Genomic DNA, 26,466 nt, shown 5'->3' on the forward strand with positions numbered 1-26,466 from the left:
TTTCTGAAATCAGATGTTATATGCCTGCTATAATACATCTTTGCAAATGATGCCCTAGATTCTTTCATTTTAAAAAAAATCTCACTTAATTTATAATTTGGTTACCTTGACTTTTTGTGTTACTCGTTGCTAAATGAAAAGCCGTGAAATGTTTTATACTCCATTCTAGTGGAGTGTAGTAACACTAGTTTGATTTAATATACAATTTTAATATTTAATTATAAAGAGATTTTTTCAACTATAACTAAAAGAAAAGGCAAAGGCAGTCCACAAATCTGTTTTTAAAGAAAAAAATGACATGTTTGTGCAGAAAAGTTACCCCCTACTTCACTTTTAGAAAATTTTTAGCTTCTAATTAACAAAGTAATAAAGAATCAATATCTTTATACAGTAGGTGTGATATAGCAGATAAATAATGTATAGAATGTGTGCACTATTCAAATTTGGACAGGTGTCAGATATATAAAATTATGTCTTGATTTTATTTCAGAGAATGTGAAAGTCGAAGAGTTGAGCCCCACAGTGTAGTAATCTTTTCTCTTTCCCCATTCTTTATTCTACCCAGTACAGTTGTATATTAAAATTTTTAAATGACTTCTGTGCATTTATATTAAAGACAAGTGTTAAATTTACAATGCTTAGTTCATGGACTCTTAGGAATTGTTTGAATGAATGGTAGATATTTATTTCATCTTAGCCACTATGAAACAGAATATCTTTTTCTGGGCATGTGGATCTTAGTACAGAATTTGGAATATTTTTATGGTTGTTAGATTCAAAACAAAGTTGTTTTCTTGAGGGCTTAGACTTTTTTTGCCCTAGAAAATTCCTCTTGCATTATCAGAAACATTAGAATTTAAACATTTTTTCTTATAAAAGAATTAACCGCAATAATCATCTATTTGGGGCTGAGTCATACACACAGGAAGGTAATCACAATGTTTGGTTAGTTCAGTTACATGTGCTTATATTTATTTAAGATGTCCATGTATATAAATACTTTTCTGTGCGATTGCTTGCTGCTTACTTTAAGAACAAAAAGGGTAAATTGAATTTGGGTAAAATATTTCCTGAGTACACATTATTTTTACACAAATTATCTTATCTTTGAATATGTTAACAAGAGAAGTATTTTCTTTAAAAAACCCCACAAAACTATACAAATCTGCATGTTTTCCTTGACCTCCCTGTGGCTTATTGTGTGTGGTTTGGTTTTCTTTTCTGTTACTTGAGTGTTTTTTTCTCAGAATGAAATGAATTTTATTTTAAAACCGCACTATAGAAAGTATTGTCGTCTAATATAGCATCACACTGTTAACCTTGTGTTCATTAATCCTCTGCTTGTAAAAATTTGAAGGACAAGCATTATGAGGCACAGGTGCATTAGCTGGCCTAGTCCTGGTATCTGTGTGAGCAAATACATTATCCCATTATTATATCCATAGTTGCTATACATTTGCTTCTGGACTGTTAACATTCACCTAAGTGGATAATTATTACAGAAGTTGCCTTTCTCCTTGACTTTGATTCCCAGCAGCTCAGTTATTCAAGTACAGTTATGTTACAGGCATACCCGATTTTACTATGCTTTGCTTTACTGTGCTTTGCAGATAATGCGTTTTTTACAAATTGAAGGTTTGGGGCAACCCTGCACCGAGCAAGTCTGTTGGCACCATCTTTGCAACAGCATTTGCTCACTTCCTGTCTCTGTGTCACATTTTGGTAATTCTCACGATATTTTAAACTTGTTCATTATTCTATTTGTTAGGATGATCTGTGATTAGTGATCTTTGATGTTACTATTATAATTGTTTTGGGGCTCCACGAACTGTGCCCATATAAGATGGCGAACTTAATCGATAAATGTTGTATGGGCTTTGACTGCTCCACCGATGGGCCGTTCCCTCATCTCTCTCCGTCTCCTCAGGCCTCCCTTTTCCCTGTGACACAATGATATTGAAATTACGCCAATTAATAACCCTACAGCCTCTAAGTGTTCAAGTGAAAGGAAGAGTCGCACATCTCTCACTTTAAATCAAAAGCTAGAAATAATTAAGCTTAGTGAGGAAGGCATGTTGAAAGCCAAGACAGGCCAAAAGCTAAGCCTCTTACACTAAACAGCTAAGTTGTGAATGCAAAGGAAAAGTTCTTGAAGGAAATGAAAAGTGCTGTCCCAATGAATATATGAATGATAAGGAAGTGAAACAGCCTTATTGCTGATATGGAGAAAGTTTTAGGGATCTGGATGGAAGACTAAATCAGCCACAACATTCTCTTAAGCCAAAACCTAGTCCAGAGAAAGGCCCTCACTCTTGTCAGTTCTTTGAAGGCTGAGAGAGGTGAGGAAGCTGCAGAAGAAAAGTCTGAAGCTAGCAGAGGTTGGTTCCCAAGGTTTAAGGAAAGAAGCTGCCTCCATAACATAACAGTGCAGGATGGAGCAGCAAGTGCTGATGCAGAAGCTGCAGCAAGTTCTCCTGGAGATCTAGCCAAGATCATTCATTAAGGTGGCCACATAATCAACAGATTTTCACTGTAGATGAAACAGCCTTATATTAGAAGAAGATGCCATCTAGAACTTTCATAGCTAGAGAGAAGTCAATGCCTGGCTTCACAGGGCTGTCTGGCTCTCTTGTTAGGGGCTAATGCAGCTGATGACTTTAAGTTTAATCCAGTGCTCATTTACCATTCCAGAAATCCTAGAGCTCTTAAGAATTATGCTAAATCTACCCTGCCTGTGCTCTATGAATGGCACAACAAAGCCTGAGTGACAGCAAATCTGTTTACCACATGGTTTGCTAGTTTTAAAAAGCATGGCTAGTTTGATCTTCTAGCCAGACCACTAAAACTTTCTCCATGTCAACAATTAGGCTGTTTTGCTTTCTTATCATTCGTGTGTTCACTGGAGTAGCACCTCTAATTTCCTTCAGGAACTTTTCCTTTGCATGGTTTCCTTTACATGGTTTTACATGGTTTATTGAATATTTTAAACCCACTGTTGAGACCTACTGCTCAGAAAAAAGAGATTCCTTTGAAAATATAACTGTTCATTGACAGTGTACCTGGTCACCCAAGAGCTCTGCTGGAGACGTACAAGATTGTTGTTTTCATGCCTGCTAACACAGTATCCATTCAGGAGCCCATGGATTAAGGAGTAATTTCGACTTTCAAGTTATTAAGAAATTTTATTTTGCAAGGCTATAGCTGCCATAGATAGTGATTCCTCTGATGAGTCTGGGCAAAGTAAGTTGAAAACCAGGGAAGGATTCACCATTCTTTGCCATTAAGAACATTTGTGATGTGTGGGGAGAGGTCAAAATAACAATATTAACAGGTGTTGAGAAGAAGTTGATTCTAACCCTCATGAATGACTTTGAGGGGTTCCAGACTTCAGTGGAAGAAGTAAACTGCAGATGTGGTGGAAACAGCAAGAGAACTAGAAGTAGAAGTGGAGCCTGAAGATGTGACTGAATTGCTGCAGATGAGTAGTTGCTTCTTATGAATAAGCAAAAAAATGATGTCTTGAGGTGGAATCTACTCCTGGTGAAGATGCTGTGAAGATTGTTGAAATGACAACAAAGGATTTAGAATATTACGTAACCAGTTGATAAAGCAGTGGCAGGAGTGAGAGGATTAGTTCCAGTTTTGAAAGAATTTCTATCTGGGTGAAATGCTATCAAATAGCATCACATGCTATGGAAAAATCATTCATCAAAGAAAAAGTCAATCGATGCGGCAAACTTCATTGTTGTCTTTTTTTTTTTTTTAAAGATTTTTTTTTTCCCTTTTTCTCCCTAAAGCCCCCTGGTAGATAGTTGTATATTCTTTGTTGTGGGTCCTTCTAGTTGTGGCATGTGGGACGCTGCCTCAGCGTGGCCTGATGAGCACTGCCATGTCCGCGCCCAGGATTCGAACCAACGAAACACTGGGCCGCCTGCAGTGGAAGTGCAAACTCAACCACTCGGCCACAGGGCCAGCCCCTCATTGTTGTCTTACTTTAAGAAATTGCCATAGCCACCCAACCTTCAGCAACCACCACCCTGAGCAGTCAGTAGCCTTCAACAGAGAGGCAAGACTCTCCACCAGCAAAAGGATTATGACTGGCTAAAGGCTCAGATAATGGTTAGCATTTTTTAGCAATAAAGTATTTTTTAATTAAGGTGTGTACGTTGGTTTTTTAGACATAATGCTATTACACAGACTACAGTATAGTGTAAACCTAACTTTTATATGTACTGGGAAACCAGAAAACTCGTGTGACTTGCTTTATTGCAATAATCGCTTTATTGCAGTGGTCTGGAACCATACCTACAAATCTCGGAGGTACACTTGTGCAAATTTTGAGATTTAGTTTTCTCTTTTGACAGTTATCTTTGGAACTCCGTAAGTACTAGGACGTTGTTAGTTTCCAGACAAAGTGTTTGGTTAGCCTCAGTCCAAAAAAGTAGTAACATACTGATAATGTTTATTCTTCTATACTTTAAAGTTTTTATTAATTTGAAATGGTTTAATGATGTTATATTTAACTGATAAGTGTTATACCAAGAACCAGTTTCTCCACTTAAGATAGAAACCTTCTCTAATTTATGAGATTATATTGTGCAAGTTGGTGTTCTCAAATCCATGCCACTTTTATACAAAATAGAAAGAGCATTATAAATCTTAGTTAAGTTCCCAGGCTAATCCACAGAGACACATCCATAACCTCATGTTGCTGACTTCTGATAGTAATTATACTGACTAGGACTTGGGAGTGAGACAGGACAGGAGAGAGTAGGAGAAAGAGGAGCCCTCTCTCTTTGCTGCTACTAATGTATGAATAGCAGTAAGGGTTGGCTTTTCCAGAGTCACTTGTAATTTTAAATTTTGAACTCTAAAGAACCATTGGTAGAATTTTAGCCAGTGTAGTTTAGAGATTTAAGGGAGAAATATTTTTGCCGTGGGCTCAGTTACATTTTACAAATCCCTGAATTCAATTTTATTCAGTAAATTGCTTTTAATTACTTCTTCCTTCTTTCCAGGTTTGAATTCACATATTCTCTAAGTGCTAAACGTATACACAATTGTGTAGGAGTAGTTACTGGTATGGGGGAAGGACAGTGGTCACAGTTTATATGGGATGGTCTTTCGAAAGTTGGGACTAGGACCTTTTGTTTTGGAGAAGGTGTATGTGGAGCAAGTGGATATATGAGTTGTTTTGTTTTTCCTGGAAAGATCCTCTTCTTTATGTTACTTTGTATAATTTAAGTGTTTTCTTTTTCTTATAGGTTTATGGTAAATATACCAGCTCTAGAACAAATGAGTCAGATTTTACACATCTTATTTATATTTTTACCCTTTCTGTGGGCACTTGGGACCCTGCCCCCGCCTGATGCACTTTTCTTATGGGCAATGGAGCAGGTTTTAGAGTTTGGCCTTGGAGGTTCATCTATGTCAACCCACCTCCGGTAATTATTTTAAATGTTACAGTTATATTTGACTTATTCTTAAAGAACTTTCCTTTTCAAGCAAATCTTTTCTTCTCTTTTTTTGCCCTGCAGGTTATTAATGATGTTCATCGTTTCTGCTGGAACAGCTGTAACATCATATTTCATTCCCAACACTCTTGGTGTGGTTCTTTTCATGACTGGACTTGGATTCTTACTTAGTCTTAACCTAAGTGAAATGGGTTTTGTCTTCAAACACAGTGTAACGAGACACAGAGTTGGAACCAAATCTAAGGCTTTACCTAGTGGCTCCAAAAAACAGTTTACTTGGAAGGAATGCCTTTTCTACATTGTTGTATTAGTCTTGGCTCTCTTAGAAACTAGTTTGCTGCATCACTTTGCTGGTTTCTCACAGATTTCCAAAAACAGTCCCCAGGCTATTGTTGGCTATGTTTTGATGATATTACTTACATTACTGTGGTTACTTAGAGAAATTCAGAGTGTCTATATCTTTGGAATTTTCCGAAACCCTTTCTATCCAAAGGATGTGCAAGCTGTGACTTTATTCTTAGAGAAGCAAACAAGGCTCCTGAAGATTGGTGTTGTCAGGCGGATTTTGCTAAATCTAGGTAGGAAGATAAAATCTATAACCTTGTGTTATATCTAGGAAGTGTACAAAAGTTTAATGGAATTCTCATATTTGTGTAATATACTGCATAAAAGTGTTTATTCTTTTATTTTTTAATTTGTTCATTAGTTTTTTTACTTAATTGCTTAGAAGTACTCATTAAAAAACTCATATTGGCCTGAGTAAAATGTGGTAGAAGGGGTTACTTTGCCTTAATTAAATCCATCTTTTTTTTGTTTGTCTTAGTGTCACCTTTTGCTATGATAGCATTTCTTTCATTGGACAATTCCTTACAAGGGCTCCACTCTGTGTCTGTCTCCATTGGATTCACAAGAGCTTTTAGAATGGTAATCCTAATATGCACTTAATAGTATTTTCCTATTCCTACATTTGTGATTTTTACTCTTAACAGTTTACTTAGATTATCAAATTCTACCTAATAAAGTGGATACTTTGTGTACTGCAGGTATGGCAAAATACAGAAAATGCTTTATTGGAGACAGTCATTGTATCAGCAGGGCACTTGCTGATCCCCAGTACAGACATATGGTGGAACAGAAGCCTGGATACAGGAATCAGACTCTTACTGGTAAGTATAATTTTTAACAGCTTTATGAAGATGTATTTCATATACCATAAAATCATCCACTTAAAGTATATACTTCAGTGGTATATATTCAGAATTTTGCAGTCATCACCACAATCTAATTTTAGAACATTTTCAACATTCCAGAAAGAAACCTCATGCACATAATAGTCATTCCCCATTCCCACTCTCCATCCCACCCACCCTCCACTCCAGCCCCAGCAACCATTAATCTACTTTCTGTCTCTGTGGATTTGCCTATTCTGGACATTTCATGTGAATGGAATTATGCAATCTGTATTCTTTGCATCTGGCTTCTTTCACTTAGATGTTTTCAAGGTTCATCCATGTTGTAGCATGTATCAGTATTTTATTCCTTTTTATTGCCAAATAATATTCTGTTGTATGGATATACCACTATGGTTGAATCATTCATCAGATGTTGGATATTTAGGTTGTTTCCACTTTTTGACTATTATAAATAATGCTGTGAACATTCGTGTATGAGTTTTGTACGGACGTAGTGTTCATTTCTCTTGGGTATGTGTACCTAGGACTGAATTTCATTCGTGTAGGCACAATATGTTTAACACTGCAAGATATTGCCAAACATTTTTCCAAAGTGGTTGCGCCATTTTACATTCCCACCAGCACTGTATGAGGATTGTAATTTCTCTATATCTTCGCCAATACTTGTTATTATATGACTTTTTCATTATAGTCATTCTAGTAGGTATGAACTACTATCTCATTGTGATTTTGGTTTGCGTTTCTCTGAATGTTAATAATGAATCTTTTCATATGTTTATTTGCCATTTGTATATGTTTTTTGAGAAATGTCTGTTCAAATCTTTTGCCCATTTTTACTTGGGTTGTCTTTTTATTGTTGAGTTGTAAGAGTTCTTTGTATATTCTGGATACACGTTCTTTGACAGATATAAGCAAAAATTTTCTCCTGTAGGTTTTCACTTTCTTGATAATGACCTTCGAATCAAAAAAGTTTTTAATTCTTTTTTTTTTTTAAGATTGGCCCTGAGCTAACATCTGTTACCAATCTTCTTTTTTTCTTTCTTTCTTTTTCTTCTTCTCCCCAAAGCCTCCCAGTACATAGTTATGTATTCTAATTGTAGGTCCTTCTGGTTCTGGTATGTGGGATGCTGCCTCAGCTTGGCTCAATAAGTGGTGCTAGGTCCACACCCAGGATCCAAAATGGCAAAAACCCTGGGCCACTGAAGCAGGTCATGCAAATTTAATCACTAAGCCACAGGGCCAGCCCCAAAAGTTTTTAACTTTGATGATGTTCAATTTAATTATTTTTCTTTTGTCATTTGTATTTTTGGTGTCATATCTAATAAACACTGCCTATTCCAAGATCAGAAAGATTTACTATGTTTTCTTCTAAGAGTTTCACAGTTTTAGCTCTTACGTTTGAGGGCTATGATCTACTTTGAGTTGCTTTTTGTATATCATGTGAAGTAGAGTTCCAAATCCATTCTTTTGTGTATAGATGTACAATTGTCCCAGCATCATTTATTGAAAAAACTATTCTTCTCTCAATGAGTTTTCTTGGTACCTTTCTCAAAAATCAAATGACAAATGTGAGGGTTTATTTCTGGACTCTCAGTTCTTTTCCATTCATCTATATGTCTGTCCTTATGCCAGTGCTACGCTGTCTTGATTATTACAGCTTTGTAGTAGGTATTGAAATTTGGAAATGTGAGTCTTCTGGCTTTGTTTTTCTTTTTAAGTATTGTTTTGACTGTTCTGGTACCCTTGTTTTACCAATTGAAAGTTTCAGCTTTTCAGTTTTTGCAAAACCACATCTGAGACTTTGATAGGGATTGCCTAAAATCTCTATATCAATTTGGGGAGTATTGCCATCTTAAAAATACTAATTCTTCTTTTCCATGAACTTGAGATGTCTTTACATTTATTTATATCTTCTTTATTTTAAGTGTTTGTAGTTTTTGGTGTACAAGTTTCATGCTTTAATTAAATTTTATCCTAAGTATTTTATTCTTTTTGATGATATCATAAACGGAATTGTTTTCTTAATTCATTTTGGGTCTTGTTTATTGCTAGAGTATAGAATACAATTGATTTTTTAATATTAATCTTGTATCCTGAAACATCACTAAACTCCTTCATTAGTTCTAATAGATTTTTAGTGGATTTCTTAGGATGTTCTGTATATAAGATCATGTTTTCTGCAAATTAGGTATAGTAAAGATAGTTTTACTTCTTCCTTTCCAGTCTGAATGTTTTTCATTTTTTTTATTACCTAATTACCCTGGCTAGAACCTCCAGTAGAATGTTGAATACAAGGAGTAAGAATGGACAACTTATGAGGAAAGCATTCAGTCTTTCTCCATTAAGTTGATGTCAGTGTTTTACCATTAAGTATGATATCAACTGCCCATTTTTTGTAGATGCTGTTTGTCAGGTTGAGGAAGTTTGCTTCTATTCCTGGTTAAGTCTTTTTATCATTAAGGTGTCAGATTTTGCCAAATGCTTTTTCTGAGTCTTTTGAAATGGTCATGTGGTTTTGGTCTTTTAATCTATTAACATGGTATAATACATTGATTTTCAGTTTTTAAACCAACCTTTCATTCCTGGAATAAATTCTACTTGGTCATGGTGTGTAATCCTGTTTATATGTTGCAGGATTTAGTTGGCTAGCATTTTGTTGAGGATTTTTGTGTGATTAGTATATACATATAGCTTTCTTTTCTTATGTCTTTGATTTAGATATCAGAATAGCACTAACCACATAGAATGAGTTGGGAATTTCATGTTGATTATTCATAAATGTTTTGTAGTATTCAGTATGTATCTTAAATATACTGTAGTATGTAGTATTTTGTAGTATGGAAGCCATCTGGTCCTCGACTTTTGTGTGGGTAGCTTTTAAATTACTAATTCAATTTCTTTACTTTTTGTAGGTCTATTCAGATTTTCTGTTTCTTGAGTCAGTTTCAGTAATTTTTGTCTTTCTACACTTATCAGTTTCATCTAAGTGATATAATTTATTGGCATCCAGTTGTTCATAATATTATTTTATAATCCTTTTTATTTTTTTCTGTAAGATTGCTGGTAATGTTATTTCTCTCATTCCTGATTTCGGTAATTTGAGACTTCTCTGTTTTCTTTCTTGGTCAGTCTAGGTAAAGATTTGTCAGTTTTGTTGATCTCCCCAAAAAACCAGCTTTCAGTTTCATAGATTTTCTCCATTGTTTTTCTCTTCTCTATTTTATTAATTTCCTCTTTAATCTTTATTAGTTACTTACTTCTGCTTACTTGAGGTTTAGTTTTCTCTGTTTTTCTAGTTTCCTAAGGTGGACAATTAAGGTACTGATTTGAGCTCTTTCTTCTTTTTTAGTGTAGGCATGTACAACTATAAATTTCCCTCTGAACACTGTTTAGGCTGTATCACAAGTTTTGGTATGTTGCATTTTTGTTTCATTCATCTCAAGATGTTTTCTTATTTATCTTGTGATTTCTTCTTTGACTCACTGGCTGTTTAGGAATGTGTCTTTTAATTTCCAGATTTCTTTCTATTGTTGATGTAATTCTGTTTTGGTTGAAGAACATACTTTGCATGATTTGTATGAACATACTTAGTATGATTTCAGTCTATTGAGTTTTGTCTTGCAGCATGACTTCTGTTTCTTAATCTGTAAAATACTCTCTAAAATAAGGGTAAATTAAGGATAGTTGCTTAACTACCACTTCTGGGTCTCATGACTTAACAAGCATGTAATACAAAAGATAGTCAACCTTAAGATATAGATAGCACTCTGTCAATTCTCTTTAATACTTTTTTGTTGTTAAGAGAGCCCAAACTTTTAAAAATATAGTCTCATTTATTAATTGTGAGATTGGAGAAAATTATAACGAAGAATCTTATATAAAGGGCTATTTCCTCAAAAATATTGGTGCAGTATTAATATAGAGTTTTCTTTATATTATCTTGAAAATGCATGAAAAGTCTTTAAGAATAAAAAGTATTATTTTTACATCTCTGCAGGTTGGTATCATGCGTGATCGTCTGATTCAGTTCATCTCTAAATTGCAGTTTGCTGTGACTGTACTTTTGGCATCATGGACGGAGAAAAAACGTAGAAAATCAACCACCACTTTATGTATACTCAACATTGTCTTCTCTCCATTTGTGTTGGTCTTCATAGTTTTTTCTACACTACTCTCTTCCCCCTTACTCCCCCTCTTTACCCTTCCTTTGTTCTTGGTGGGGTTTCCACGACCTAGTCAGAGTTGGCCGGGAGTGGTGGGCACTGCAGCCTGCGTGTGTGCAGATACAGTGTACTACTACCAGATGGTCCCAAATTTGACCGCTGCACTGCAGTCTGCGATGGCAGCTGGAAGTTTAGGTAAGTAAACCGGTTATGCTTGAGAAATCCTCACTAATGTATTTCAAGTACAAAAAAATGAACACAGAAAAACAGTCTTTTGATACAACCATTATACTCATTCTGATACTTTGATGTGCAGGCAGAAAGACTAAATACAAAATAGAAGTGTATCTCCTACTCCTTATTTTGAGATAAATAAAGTTATAAATAAAAATACTAAATAAAATAGTATTTTATTAAAATTAAAAATACTATAAATAAAAAATACTAAAAAGAAAATTTCATTAAGTTGATTTGACAATTTTTTAAAAATATTTTCTTTGATTAAAGTCAGGTTATAGTCCCACCATTGAAACATGAAAACACCTTATCTCCAAAATTTCCATGAATTTATAATGAGTTCATGTCAAGTAGATGCAATTGCTTAGACCCATAAAGAGTGAAAACTAGCCTCATGTGATGTCAGATTGAAGAGCTTAAGGAATGTGGCTTCTATCTTCTTAGTTATTGTATAGCTAGTTAAGCAATCTGACAAGGTTACAGGACAAGATAATGTAAGGCTTTGATCGTGATTGGTAGCCTCCCAATAGAAGTTCTGTGCAAATATTAGCAAGATTTTTGATGAGAAGGAACTGATTTTATGATAATTATAATTTTATGATTAATTTCATTGGACGCTAACTGCAAATTCAATTATGTTACACTTAATGTTGCTTTTCGATAAGGTATAAGCTGATGACAGTAGTTTGTTGTCTCCTACCATGTACCTTAGGTTTTGAAATTTGTTTTAGAACTGTTGCCACTTCCTGGCAAATTGATTCCAGGCAGAGTAGCAGTTTAAAATTAGGATTTTAATGAAATGTTTACTTGGGTTGAACTTTTCTAATTATCTGTTATGTGAGATAGTTTAGGAAAAATTTTATCTTTGTAGTACAAATATTTTATGAATAATCATTTTCCCTTCTTCTAGGAAATATTCTACACTTTTAGTACTTTTATCCAGTTCCAATTAATTTATATAATAATGCTGTGCCACTTTTTAAAATACCTGTAAGGTTAAACTCATATCTGAAATAATAAATTCCTTAGTAATAAGGTAGAAATTTTACTTTAATATCAAACCAATTACACTAAACCAAGAAGTATGTTATAAAGTATTTCCTGGGGAAAAAACAACAACAATGAGGTAACATTTCCCGCACATCTGATTGGCAAAAATGTAAAAAGTCTGACGTTACCAAGTATGGGTAATAGGAACTCTTGAACCTGTTGTAAGGGAATGTGTACATTCATACAACCACCTTGAAGGGTAAATTTATAGTCTGTAGTAAAGATGTACATATCCCATGGCCTAGGGATGCCAATTTTAGATTCCATGATCCAGTGATTCCAATTCTAGAGAAACTCTTGCACATATGTTTTGAGGGTCCCCGAGACCATTCCCAGGTGTGATAATTTGCTAGGAGGACTCACAGGACTCAGAGTATAGCCATACTCACAGCTAAGATTTATTACAGCAGAAGGATGTAGAGCAAAATCACCAGAGGGAAAAGTCACATGGGATAAAAGAGACCAGGTGCAAAGCTTCTAGGCGTCCTCTCCCAGTGGAATCACCCAGAACGTGCTTAATTCCCCAGCAACGCGTTGTGACAACGTGTGTTATGTTGACTACCAGGGAAGTTGATTCGATACTCAATATGCCTAGGACTTTCATTGGGAGCTGGTCATGTAGGCACCCTCTGCCTAGCACGTACCAAATTCCCAAAGGAAAGCACATGTTCGGTATAAACTGTATTCCTTGCACAAACAGTTTTGTTCAGTGTAAACTGTATTGTTTGCACAAACAGTTGAGGCACGAGAGACTCTTTATCAGTTAGGGTGGTGAGAACTCTCCTGAAATACAAGTTCCCAGATGCCAGCCAAGGGCCAATTTTGTAAGCAGACCTTTCAGAGGATGGCAGTCAGTTCTGTTATGTTAACTCTTTTCTGCACAACACATTGTACAAGGAGACTTGCACAAAGGTAATTTCTGCAGCATTATTTAGAATAGTGAAAAATTGGAAACATCTGAAATGTTTATTAACAGGGAAATGAATATTCAAGTTCAGCTTTATTTATACAATGAATTCTCAATGTAGTTACAGTGAATAACTTTGAGCTGCTTATAATCAACATGGGCAAATCTCAGAGACATACTATTGAGAGAAAAACTAAGTTTTTAAAATATTTGTATAGTATGTAGAACTTTATGTAAATTTTCAACACCACAAAACATTTTTATATACATGTATATATAAATGTACAAAATCTTTTAAATCATTAATGTGAAGTTGGATTTTATATATTTAATACTCTTCCTAATATATCTAACATGTATTTAGGATTTCATATAGCAAGTTCTAATTTCTTGTTTTTCTGGAAAAGATATCCTTGAATTCTTGTTTATTATCACCTGTAGATTTTCTCTTGCAACTGTTCCTGTAAAGAGCTTAATTTAATGCCTTCTGTTATGCAATAAATATTTGTTTCTATTCTTGACATAAAAAGAGGGTAGATGGAGTTATGAATTAGTTCCAATTATGTTATCAATTTTGAAGATTCACATGGAAAAATAAAACAAGCTTGAACAATTACTTTCTTTTTTCTTTTCTGATTTCTTTTAGGTCTCCTCTTACCTGGGTCTCATTACTTGGGCCGTTTTCAGGATCGTTTAATATGGATAATGATTCTAGAACATGGCTATACTTACTGCTGTATTAACATTAAGGTCAATGTTCATTTGAAACCTCTTTAGTATTTTTATAGTATGTGTGTAAAATTTTACCTGTTATGTGCACATAAAACACTATTAATATCTCAGTTTGAAAGACTATCTTTTAATTATCTGTAAAAACACTTAGGGATTTTTAAAGTATATTTCAATATGCACATATTGATAGGCAGACTAGTGTCGATTGTATATCAGAGCATGGTAACAAAATATACCTGCCCCCTTTTCTTCCAGTCCTTTTCTTTTTATCCCTATCTAGTTGAGCATCTCAAAAGTGTGACTTGGTAATATTTTTTTCACTCTTCTATCATATAAGCGTTCTCAACTTAATAAAAACCTTCTTTTGACCCCACTGCCCCTACCTGCTACACCCTGTTTTTCTCTTTCCTTTTAGAGGAAAATTCCATATTAGAGTTGCTTATAGTCATATCTCTAATTTCATTTCTCTTATTCTGTCTTCAATGTAGTCTAGGTTTTTGACTCTGTTACCTATTACTCCACCAAAAACTGCTCTTGCCTAGGTCTCCAATGTGGCTGTCACATTGCTAAATCCAATGGTCAATTCTCAGGCCCTTACCAGACCTATCAGCAGCATTTGGCACGTTGATCTTTTCTTTTGATTTGTTTCATGGGTTAATCCTCGTCAGTCTCCTTTGATGGTTCCTTCTCTTTTCCTTGACCTTTTAACATCAGAGTGCCCCAGGGCCCAGGAGTCCTTGGTGAGAACTCCATTCTTCTAGCTGCTCAGCCCAAAAACATTTGGGCTTTAGTCCAGTGATATTTGACTCCTTGTTTACTTCCATACCCCGCATCCAATCCAACAAGAACTCCTGTTGGCTCCGCCTTTAAGCCATATTCTGTATCCTGCCACTTCTCGTCACCATGCTCTCTGTCACCTTCATCCTTTTCCTGGATAATTGCAATAGCCTCCTGATTGGTCTCCCTGCTTCTCCCTCTGCCCCACTACAGTCTATTCTCGACCAGCGTGATCTTCAAAATCCAGTCAGATCATGTTACTTCTCTACTCAAAACCCTGCAGTGGATCTCTTCTTTCGTTCAGAGTAGAAGCCAAGGCCCTAAATGGTCAAGCTCCCCCTATTTCCTCTTTGGCCTCATTTACTACTTTAACCTTCTCACTCTGCTCGAGCCTACTGGCTGTTCCCTCTGCCTGGAACATGTTCTTCAGATAACCACACAGCTAACTCCTTTACCACCTTTAAATCTTTGCTCAAATGTCACCTTCTCAATGAGGTATCCTATGGCCATTCTGTTTAAAATTGCACTCTCATTCCCATCCCCTCATTCCCAATCCTTCTTCCTTTGCTTTACTTTTTCTTTATTTTCATAGCACTTATACATTCTAACAGACCATGTAATTTACTTAGTTTTACTGTTGATGCTTGTGTCCCTCCACACTCTAATGTAAATGTCACAAGGACAGGGATCTCTGTTTTTATTTGGAAGATATGTCCTAAGCCCCTGGAACAAGGCCTGGCACATAATAGGCCCTCAAGAAATATTTGTTGAATGAATGAATTTTTTGTCTTAGCACAGATTGGACAACATTGCTAGTGACTAGAAAGCTGTTCCTTTAGTCCAGTGGTTCTGAAAATGCAGTTCCCCAGATTAGTAATTACTAACATTTTGTGGGAACCTGTTAGAAATGGAAATTCTTGGGCCCTACACCAGAGTTACTGAATCAGAAACTCTGGGGCCCAGGAATCTTGCCTTTTAACCAGCCTTCCTGTGACGCTGACTCATCTAAAGTTTGGGAACCTCTTCTCTAGTCTAACCTCTACAAGTAGGAGAAGGCAAAAAATTATGCAGAATATTGAGGATGTTTTCATTGCTTAATATAGTTCTATTTTTAAAATGGTATGGTTTTATAGTACCTCATAATGTGGGTCCTTTTATTGATCTTTTGTGCTCTGTGACATATGTGGTGTAAAGATACACATTTTGGTGGCAGTCTTTTTTCTTTCTATTTCATTTTTTTGGACACAAGCTTGCTTAGCTATACCATCTACCAACATTTACATAAGGCATTACAGTTTACAAGCACTTTCATTGCTTACTTTAATCTTTACAACCTTATGTACTGGGATTATTTTTCTTTGAAAGAGAAGGAAAAGGAATCTCAGAGAGGATAGGTGACCTACTCAGGATTCTGTACGAGCATCTGACAGAGCTATGATTTAAAACAGCTTCTGATGTCATTCCATGTTCTTTCCCTAGATTATAATATAGCCTGACACCATTGCCTTTTATTAAAGGCACTGATAGTTTTGTAAAAATGTATAATTTAGATAAACAATAATTATAATAATAGTAAACAGTGACCTGGTACATCTTCTTCAAGTGATTCATTCTAGGGAAGTAATCAAAATGTGTTTAAAATTCATATAAAAACATATCCATAATATTCATTCTTTCAACATACATTTTTTGCATACCTGCTGTGTGCCAGCTACTGGTTTAGGTACTATGGATATAGCAGTAGCAAAGCTTTATGAAGTTTACTTTGTAGTTGGAGGAGACACACAATAATTACTCAAATCTCTGATATTATTATTATGTTATTATTTTAAAAGCTAGAACAGGAGACTAGTTAAACAAATTATGGCATATCCATACAGTATAATAATGCTATCATATAAAGTAGGATGGAAAGGATATGCACAAAAATACTGTGCATATTGTGTAATCCCAATTTTGCTTTCTTTCCCTCCCAAAAAATTTTTATGATTTAAGGACGTTTTTAAGGGCCAGCCCCGTGGCCAAGCGGTTAAGTTCACATGCTCCACTTCGGCGGCCCAGGGTTTCACTGGTTTGGATACTGGGCGCAGACATTGCACAGCTCATCAAGCCATGCTGAGGCGGCATCTCACATAGCACAACCAGAAGGACCTCTAACTAGGATATAAAACTATGTACTGGGTGGGCTTTAGGGAGAAGAAGAAGGAAAAAAGAGATTGACAACAGATGTTAGCTCAGGTGCCAATCTTTGGAAAAGATAAAAACTCTCATACTTGCCTAGGTATTATCTTGTCATAAAAAAAAGAAAGATTTTAATAAGTGTGATTCAAACTTAACTACAGATATAGTCTTTTAAACTTAAAATGATACTCAATAAAATTGTTTTGCCAATTTCTAGTGGAATTTCTATAATTTCTTTTAAAATAGTAGCATTATTTTTCATCTCTGTATCCAACATCGTCTGTTAAGTGCCATTAACTGAGTTAAGGTGTAACTCTTCAGTAAAAGAAATTTTTTTGAATTTTCCGTATTTTTATTATGAGAATCCAATCCATGGGCATTTACAGAACTAGCTGCTTTTCTCTGTGTAATAAGTCATCATAAACTCAAGTACTTTTTTCCCCTCTTTAGGGATTAGAATTGCAAGAGACATCCTGTCATACTGCTGAAGCTCGAAAAGTTGACGAAGTTTTTGAAGGTGCCTTTGAACAAGAAGAATACACAAGAGTATGTTCCATTAGTGAACACTTTGGAAATGTCTTGACACCCTGTACCGTTTTGCCTGTGAAACTCTATTCTGATGCCAGGAGTGTCCTATCTGGCATAATTGATTCTCATGATAACTTGAAAGAATTTAAAGGTGACCTTGTTAAAGTGCTTGTGTGGATACTTGTTCGGTACTGCTCCAGAAGATCTAGCATGCAGGAGAATGTTCACAAAATTGAAAATAAAGGGAAAGCATCTCTAATAATCCTGCCTGACTTGAATACTTCACCACAAACCCAATCCCCAGAAGATACAGGTAGTTTAAATTCAGAAACTTTGGATGACTGGTCTGATGACAATGTTTTTGATGATGAGACAACTATCAAAACAGGAAAAGAAGAGAAAGATCAGTTGAAAGTTTTGCAAGATATAAATGTGCCTATTCCAGGATCAGTAGTATCACAGAGGGTTGATGATCATTCTACTGGCACAGTTCCTGAAAACAGTCTTTACAAAGCAGTTATATTGGGATACCCTGCTATTGACAAAGGAAAACATGAAGACATGGTGTTTATCCCTCTCAAGGAGTTCAGTTGTCCTCATTCTCACTTGTTAAGCTTACCGGAAGAGTGGACATCTAACTGTTTGCCTAATTCCAAAATGAGGGAGATGAGCTCATTATTTCCAGAAGACTGGTACCAATTTGTTTTAAGGCAGTTGGAATGCTTTCATTCAGAAGAAAACGTCCCAAATGTACTGGAAGAAATTGCAAAGGATAGAGTTTTAAAAGACTTCTATGTTCATGCAGTACTGACTTGTTATTTTAGTTTGTTTGGAGTAGACAATATGGTTCCTAGTCCTGGTCATATACTGAGAGTTTACAGTGGTGTTTTGCCTTGGTCTCTTTCCTTGGATTGGCTCACAGAAAAGCCAGAACTATTCCAACTAGCACTGAAAGCTTTCAGGTAATTCATTTTGATTATATACAAGTTGTAACATTGGCAGAAAAATGTTGATTTTTTTTATAACCTAGAAGGAGATACTCCTTCATTTCTAATTTTAAAAAATAATTGCTGTCCTAAAAATGAGAAAAATGCTATGTATTGTGATTATATCAGGTGTATAATTTGTACTTCTTTCTGTTTTCTTCATGTGGAGAAACTATTTTTCATTTGGCTTACTGGATTTCTTCACTTTAATTTCATCATTTTTCCGTAATCTTTTTATCTGAAATATGTATCATTTCAGTTCAATGTCTTAAAAATATTGATTGAACAAATCTATTTCATCTATAAACTTGATTTTAAAAACTCTAAAATTCTTTGTTTTCCATTTTTCAGATATACTCTGAAACTAATGATTGATAAGGCAAGTTTAGGCCCAATAGAAGACTTTAAAGAGCTGGCTGGCTGCCTGGAGGAATATGAAAGGGACTGGCACATTGGTTTGGTATCTGATGAAAAGTGGAAGGAAGCAGTTTTACAAGAAAAACCATACTTGTTTTCTCTGGGGTATGATCCTAATATGGTAAGTTAAAAGTGTGTTTTTAAACATTTTCATGTATTAACCTTCAAGAACAGAAATCAGTTATAAAGTATTTGAACCAAGTGATAGAGATAGAACATTCTAGGTATGGATATATTAATTACAGTTTTAAGACATTTGTAATCATGCCTTTATGGCCAACATAGTCCAATCCTAAAATGACTGATTATTTACTTTGGAAATAATCTAATTTGGCATCTAATAGGAGCCAATTAAAAATGTTGAGTAGGGGCTGGTCCAGTGGCACAGCAGTTAAGTTCACACACTTTGCTTCGGCAGCTCAGGGTTCACTGGTTCGGATCCCGAGTACGGACCTATGCACCACTTAGCAAGTTACGGTGTGGTAGGCATCCCATATATAAAGTAGAGGAAGATGGGCACGGATGTTAGCTCAGGGCCAATCTTCCTCAGGAAAAAAAGAGGAGGATTGGTGGTGAATGTTGTTAGCTCAGGGCTAATCTTCCAAAAAAAAAAAAGTTGTGTAGCCATTGTTCAATAACTGACCTATGAAATAGCCAAGTAAATGTAATTGCTATAGCATATTTGACTAAATGGATTGTATTCTTATGCCAAATTCAAGTGTATTAATTATCGCTTTAGATTTGACTCCAAAGAAAAATTAATTTGTAAGTGGCATAGTATTTCTTTTGCTGACATCCATACGTAAATTTGCAGCAAATCTGACCTATGACAATTAAGAAAGACTCCAAATCGGGATTGACTTTTTAAGATTTAGTACTTGTTGTCATTGCATTTAAAATGTCATCGAGTGTGCACGGTATGAAAGATTCAATGTTATGAGCTTATTGTGGGTTCCACATCTGGCATTATAGCCTGAGGAGCTCCACAGATACACTCCCCAATGAAAATGACTAAAGTTTTTTTTTTAAAATAGCCATTTAAAGTCTTGGAAATGGTCCTAATGGCTACAGCAAATGAAGAAACATTTATTCAAGAAAATCAACTAAAACCCAATAAGAACAGTGTGAGACAGTAATATTTGAACTGAGACCCATTCCCTCCCAGCTCAGTAAGATGGAAACTCCATTCAGACTGGTATAGTCAAGAACACAGGGCTCCCTCTCCCCTCAGCTCCCCGGTGAAGGGCTATTTTCCTGGGAGAGGCAGGACTTCAGCGTTTCTCATCTTACTCCCAGATACCTATTGTGAAGCTGAGTTCTGGGCGTGTGTAATTAGGAGATGGGAAGTCTCTTCTGGCCAACCTGACTCACTGGGTGGAGGCTTTACCCTGGGCATGGTGCTGCTGAGAATACTGGGGACCTAATAACCCTTGCTTACTCATAAGGTGGAGGTTCCACACTGGGAGAGGCAAGCCAAGAAGACCTGAGATTACTGATCACCCTCTACCAAGTGCTCATGTCCTAAGGCAGGGATGTCACTGAGAGAGAAGCATGCCATTGTCTCACCTCCAGATTCAGAGCTCTGGCTTAGAGATTTTGCTCAGTGGAAGAAGCAAACCGTAAAAAAAGAACCCAAATCTCTTCCCAAAGGAACCAACTTTATTTTCAAAATAGTGTAAAAACATTGAAGCCTAAGATTCTCTTAAAAACTGTGGAATAATTAAAAGGCAATTGGTAAATTCCTTAAAGATATAAGCTAAACTGTAGGCTGAGTAGATTAACGGAGAGAACCAGGGAAAGAAACAGCAGAGAAGAGCTTTCCTGGAGTCAAAGTAAATCTCAAACATTGACCTCCAAAGCTGTTCTTTCAAAGGAGCCCAAATGTAATTGGATTAGTCTTTGGAGCCAATTTATGCCCCAGGTCATTGTTGAAAATGTAGAGAACCAGCTGGTAATTAGTGGAACTTAACAACTGGGTGTGAGCACTCAATAGACTAGAGCTCTGCCCAAACCACTGCCATCCCATGGTTTCACAAGGTGCACTCCCTGAGGTTGCAACATGAAAGACTTCACATTTTGGGGTGAAGGTAGGGATGGACTTCACTGAAGTTATTCAACCACTCACTAAACTAATAAGCAAATAGCAATAACAAGCCCTGGGGCAGAGGGTAGGGAGGATCAGTACCCAGAATTACTGCAGTGTTATCTAAAATGTCCAGTTTTCAACAAAAATTATGACATAAAAAGAAACAAAGTCTGACCCATACAGCAGGAAAAAAAGCAGACAACAGAAATTGCCTGTGAGAACGACGAGATGTCAGATTTACAAAGATTTCAAAGTAGCCATCATAAATATGTTCAAAAGACTGAAGGAAACCATAATTAAAGAAGTAAACAAAGTGGGTATAGAGGGAATGTACCTCAACATAATAAAGGCCATATAAGACACATAGCTAACATCATACTCAACAGTGAAAAGCTGAAAGCTTTTGCTCAAAGATCAACAAGAGAAAGATGCCCACTTTTGCCACTGTTTTTTCACTATCGTATTGGAATCCTAGCCAGAGCAATTAGGCAAGAAAAAGAAATAAAAGGTGTCCAACTGGAAAGGAAGAAGTAAAACTATCACTATTCGCAGATGACATATCCAGAAAACTCTAAAGATTCCACCAGAAAACTTCTAGAACTAATAAACGAATTCAGTAAAGTCGAAGGATACAAAATCAATATATAATAATCTGTTGCATTTTTATACACTAATAACTGTCAGAAAGAAAAATTAACACAATTCAATGTGCCGATGAAAATAATCCATAACCAATCTGTAAATGAAAATTTGGGTGAGTTTATTCTGAGCTGAAATCTGAGGACCATGGCCCGGGGCCTTTCTTCCTAAAGGAAGAAAGGGCACCAAAGAAGTGGGTGCACAGAGTGGTTATATACCCCCAAACAGGGAGTTTCACATATGATTAAAATGTCCCTCCCACAATAGTCACAAGATTGCCCTATCGGCACAGCACTTGATGGACACAGCAGGTAGTGGGTCTACCATCTTGGTGGGTGTAGCAGGAGGCAAGTCTATTGTCCCGAGCTGGGCAGCCACAGGTGAGCGCAGCAATCAGTTTCTAGCCTAAGGAAAGATGATTAATCCTTAAGGAGACGCCAATGTTGGGAGGGGCAGGGAAGTTGCACCTTTACCTCAAGGGCCTTTGCTCTTGCCATAGGGAAAATCTAAAGCAGATATACAATGCATGCTCAACAGCCACGGTCAGGCCCTTTTGGAAAGACAAGGTCAGGCTGAATTAGGTTTATACCAAATGGCTTCCTCATATTCTCCAATATATCCTATTGCTTGCCATTTTTATTTGTCACATGTACAATTGCTTCAAAAGGAATAAAATACCTAGGAATAAATTTAACCAAAGAGGTAAAAGACCTATACACTGAAAACTGTTGGTCATTGATGCAAGAAATTGAAGAAGACACAAATAAATAGATATTCTGTCCTCATGGGTTGGAAGTTTTAATATTGTTAAAATGCCCATACTACTTAAAACAATGTACAGATTCAGTGTAATTCCTATCAAAATTCCAGTGACATTTTTCACAGAAATAGAACAAACAATCCTAAAATTTGTATAGAACCACAAAAGCTGCTGAGTAGCCAAAGCCATCTTGAGAAACAACAAAGCTGGAGGCATCACGCTTCCTGATTTCAAACTGTATTACAAAGCCATAGTAATCAAAATAGTATGGTATTAGTATAAAAACAAGCACACAGATCAATAGAACAGAATAGAGAGCTCAGAAATAAACCTGTGCATATATGACTAATTAATTTACAACAAAGGACCCAAGAATATACAATGAGGAAAAGACAGTCTCTTCAATAAATGGTGCTGAGAAAACTGGATAGCAACAAGCAAAAGAAGGAACTTGACCACTGTCTAACAGCATACAGAAAATTTACTCAAAATGGATTAAAGACTTGAATGTAATACCTGAAGACATAAAACTCCCAGAAGAAAACATAGGCAGTAAGCTCCTTGACTTTGGCTTTCCAATCATTTTTTGGACTTGACACCAAAGGCAAAGGCAGCAAAAGCAAAAATAAACAAGTGGAACTGCATCAAACTAAAAAGCATCTGCACAGGAAGGAAAACAATCAGTAAAATGAAAAGCAGCCTACCAAATGGGAGAAAATTTTTGCAAATCATATATCTGATAAGAGATTAATATCCAAAATGTATAGATTGCTGGGAAGATGGCATAGGAGGACTCTGAAAGCACCTCCTCCCACTGACACAGCAAACCTACAACTACTCTTGGAACAATTACCTCTGAGAGAGAACTGGAAACAGGATAAAAAGAATCCCCACAACAAGGGACAACATTGACAGGGATAGAAGAGGAAGAAATATACCTCTACTGAGGGAAAAAACCACTTCCTGGCCTGGGCACTTAACAGCTGGGAACAGTCTTAAGGTATAAAGCTTTTCCCAGAGCAGTAGGGCATCTGAGCAGGAGATCCATGCCACAGTAAGCATCCCAGCCTTTGAATTCAGCACAACCAAGATAAATTATCATAATACTTGGCTTTGCTGGCTTTTAAAAACAACTGGGAATACCCCCAGAAAAACTGTTGAACTTCAGAGAAAGAAATGCCTACTCTTAAAGGACCCACACACAGATTCACCCATTCAGGAAACTGTAACATCACCAGAAAGAAAGGTGCATAGTCCTTGGGTAAAAGAGACTCACTTGCTAAGCTCTGAGTGCATCTCAAAGAGGCAAGAGGCAGCTGGGCCCACCTCCTCTGGGACTGAGACACTGGCAGCAGCTGTTATTGTGACCTAGTATAGTAGTGCTGACACAGAAACTGGTAGATGCCATTGGATTTCTTCTTCTGACCTGTTAGCACAGGGAGAGGGTCTGCCCCACCCACTAGAGTACCAATTTAATCCAGCTGAGCCAAGGCAGGCAGCCTGCCCTATGGACTGGCCCCACCTACCAGCAAGCCCATGGAAAATTGGCAGGCCCATGTAGGTAGGGTGTGTGGGACCTCTGCAGCAGGGCAAGTGAGCGTGTGACAGGGTGGCCCTACATTGGCAGGGTGTGTGGCCTGTGGGTGGTGGGGCCTGTCTGCCACAGCAGACTTGTGTAGCTGGCCATCTCAAACAGCCACACAGGGGATCTGCCCTGCCTACCAGTGCCTAAAATGATTGTGTGCTGCCACCTGGGGCCGGCCCCACCCATCTGCGCTCCCAAGAGAACTGACAACAGCCTCACAGGCTGGAGGCCTGCCCCAATTGTGAGCCCCAGAGCCTGGCAACCAGCCATGCTGGGGGCCTGACTCACTTAACAGCAAAACAGCAGCAGATCTGCACTGCCACCCATGCTGGGGCTTGACGCACCCAATAAAGTGACTGTAGCAGCTGCACATGGCTGAGCCTTACAACCAGCCAGCCCAAGGGCCAGCCTAGCCTACCTGTGTGCCTGCAGCAAGAGCAACCCCACCACAACAGAAGGGCACACATAGCCCATACAGGGGACATTCCTGGAACATTTGGAAATGGTGACGAGAGGGGAGCACATTGCTGGGCCCCAAAGTCATCACTTACATAAGGCCACATCTGCAAGATTGAGAGACATGGCTTATCTACTCAATACATAGAGATAAGCACAGAGAAGTAGGCAAAATGTGGAGACAAAGGAAGATGTTCCAAATAAGGGAACAGGACAAATTCTCAGAAAAGGAACTAAATGAAACAGAGATAAACAATCTACCTGATAAAGAGTACAGACTAATAGTCAAAGATGCTCACTAATCTTGGGAGAACAGATGAACACAGAACTTCAACAAAGAATTGGAAAATATAAAAAAAGAACCAATCAGAACTGAAGAATACAATAATAGAAATTAAAAATTCACTAGGGAGAATTAGCAGCAGAGTAGATTACATACAATAAGAGATCAGTTATCTGGATAAAAGAGTAGAGGACATCACCCAAGCCCTGAACAGAAAAAAAGAGTTAATAAGAATGAGGACAGTCTAAGGGACCTCTGGGACAGCGTCCAGCCTACTAACATCCATATTATAGGTGTCCAGGAGAAGAAGAGAGAGACAAAGGGGCAGAGAACCTATTTGAAGAAATAATAGCTGAAAAATTCCCTAACCTAAGAAAGGAAGCAGACATCCAGGCACAGGAACCACAGATAAAGTGGAGAAAAATTGGCACAGATATTAGCTCAGGGCTAATCTTCCTCAAGCAAAAACAAAAAGAGGGAGATTGGCAACAGATGTTAGCTCAGGGCTAATCTTCCTCAAGCAAAAACAAAAAGAGGGAGATTGGCAACAGATGTTAGCTCAGGCTAATCTTCCTCAGCAAAATAACAACAGGGGCAGAGAATCTAAATAGACATTTTTCCAAAGAAGCCATACAGATGGTCAAGAGGTATGTGAAAAGGTGCTCAGCATTACTAATCATCAGAGAAATGCAAATCAAAATCACAATGAGATATCATGTCACATCTGTTAGAATGACTATTATCAAAAAGACAAGAAATAAGTATTGGCAAGGATGTGGAGAAAAAGGGAACCCTTGTGCACTGTTGGTGGGAATGTAAACTGGTGCAGCCACTATGGGTTTCTCAAAAAATTACCAATAGAACTACCATATGATCCAGCAATTCCACTTGTAGGTATTTATTCAAAGGAAATGAAGATACTAACTCAAAAATATATGTGCACCTCCATGTTCATTGCAGCATTATTTACAATAGGAAAGACATGGAAGCAACCTAAGTGTCCATTGATGAATGGATAAAGAAAATGCACTGTGTGTATTTTCATGCATACATACATTCATACATCACTTAATGATGGGGATACGTTCTGAGAAATGTATCAGGCAATTTCATCATTGTGCGAATATTGTAGAGTGTATTTACACAAACCCAGATGGCCTACTACACACCTAGGCTATATGGTATAGCCTATTGCTCCTAGGCTACAAACCTGTACAGCATGTTACTGGACTGAATACTGTAGGTAATTGTAACACAATGGTAAGTATTTATTTATCTAAACATAGAAAAGGCATAGTAAAAATATGCTATAAAAGATAAAAATGGTATACCTGTATAGTGCCCTTACCATGAATGGAGCTTGCAGGACTGGAAGTTGCTCCAGGTTGAGTCAGTAAGTGAGTGGTGAGTGAATGTAAAGGCCTAGGACATTACTGTATGCTACTGTAGATTTTATAAACACTGTACACTTAGGCTACACTAAATTTATTTTTTTAAACTTTTTTTTCAATAATAACCTTTGCTTACTGTAAGTTTTTTACTTTATACACTTTAAAATGTTTTTCAACGTTTTGACTCTTTTGTAATAACACTTAGCTAAAGACACAAACACATTGTACAGCTGTACAAAAGTGTTTTCTTTATTTATATCCTTATTCTGTAAACTTTTTTCTATTTTAAAAGTTTTTTTCTTTTTACTTTTTAGACTTTTATTGAAAATTAAGACACCAATGCATAGATTAGCCTAGGCCTACACAGGGACAGGATCATCAATATCACTGTCTTCCATCTCCACATCTTGTCCCACTGGAGGGTGTTAATATCTTAATATTGCCCACAGGGGCAGTAATACCACAAACAAGCGAGTAATGCATTGTGCTATGACATTACAACAGCTATGACGATGACCAGGCAATAGGAAGTTTTCAACTCCATTACAATCTTATGGGACCACTGTCATATATGCAGTCTGTCATTGACCAAAAGAAACATTGTTTGCAGCACATGACTGT

General features: G+C 36.8%; 1 protein-coding gene across 6 annotated transcripts in view; it reads left to right on the forward strand.

Annotated features, from left to right (window-relative positions):
• Positions 1–26,466, forward strand: part of PCNX4 (pecanex 4) — a 55,372-nt gene that overhangs the window by 14,548 nt on the left and 14,358 nt on the right. For all 6 annotated transcript variants that reach the window (XM_023627835.2, XM_070249830.1, XM_001497619.5 and 3 more), the window contains 8 exons: positions 5,265–5,444; positions 5,538–6,052; positions 6,298–6,398; positions 6,518–6,640; positions 10,665–11,025; positions 13,671–13,774; positions 17,165–18,204; positions 18,580–18,766. In XM_023627835.2, coding sequence (XP_023483603.1) covers positions 5,265–5,444; positions 5,538–6,052; positions 6,298–6,398; positions 6,518–6,640; positions 10,665–11,025; positions 13,671–13,774; positions 17,165–18,204; positions 18,580–18,766 — 2,611 coding nt within the window. The remainder of the gene's footprint in view (positions 1–5,264; positions 5,445–5,537; positions 6,053–6,297; positions 6,399–6,517; positions 6,641–10,664; positions 11,026–13,670; positions 13,775–17,164; positions 18,205–18,579; positions 18,767–26,466) is intronic.

This window comes from Equus caballus, chromosome 24 (genome assembly GCF_041296265.1).
Source record: "Equus caballus isolate H_3958 breed thoroughbred chromosome 24, TB-T2T, whole genome shotgun sequence".
Taxonomy (NCBI): Eukaryota; Metazoa; Chordata; class Mammalia; order Perissodactyla; family Equidae; genus Equus; species Equus caballus.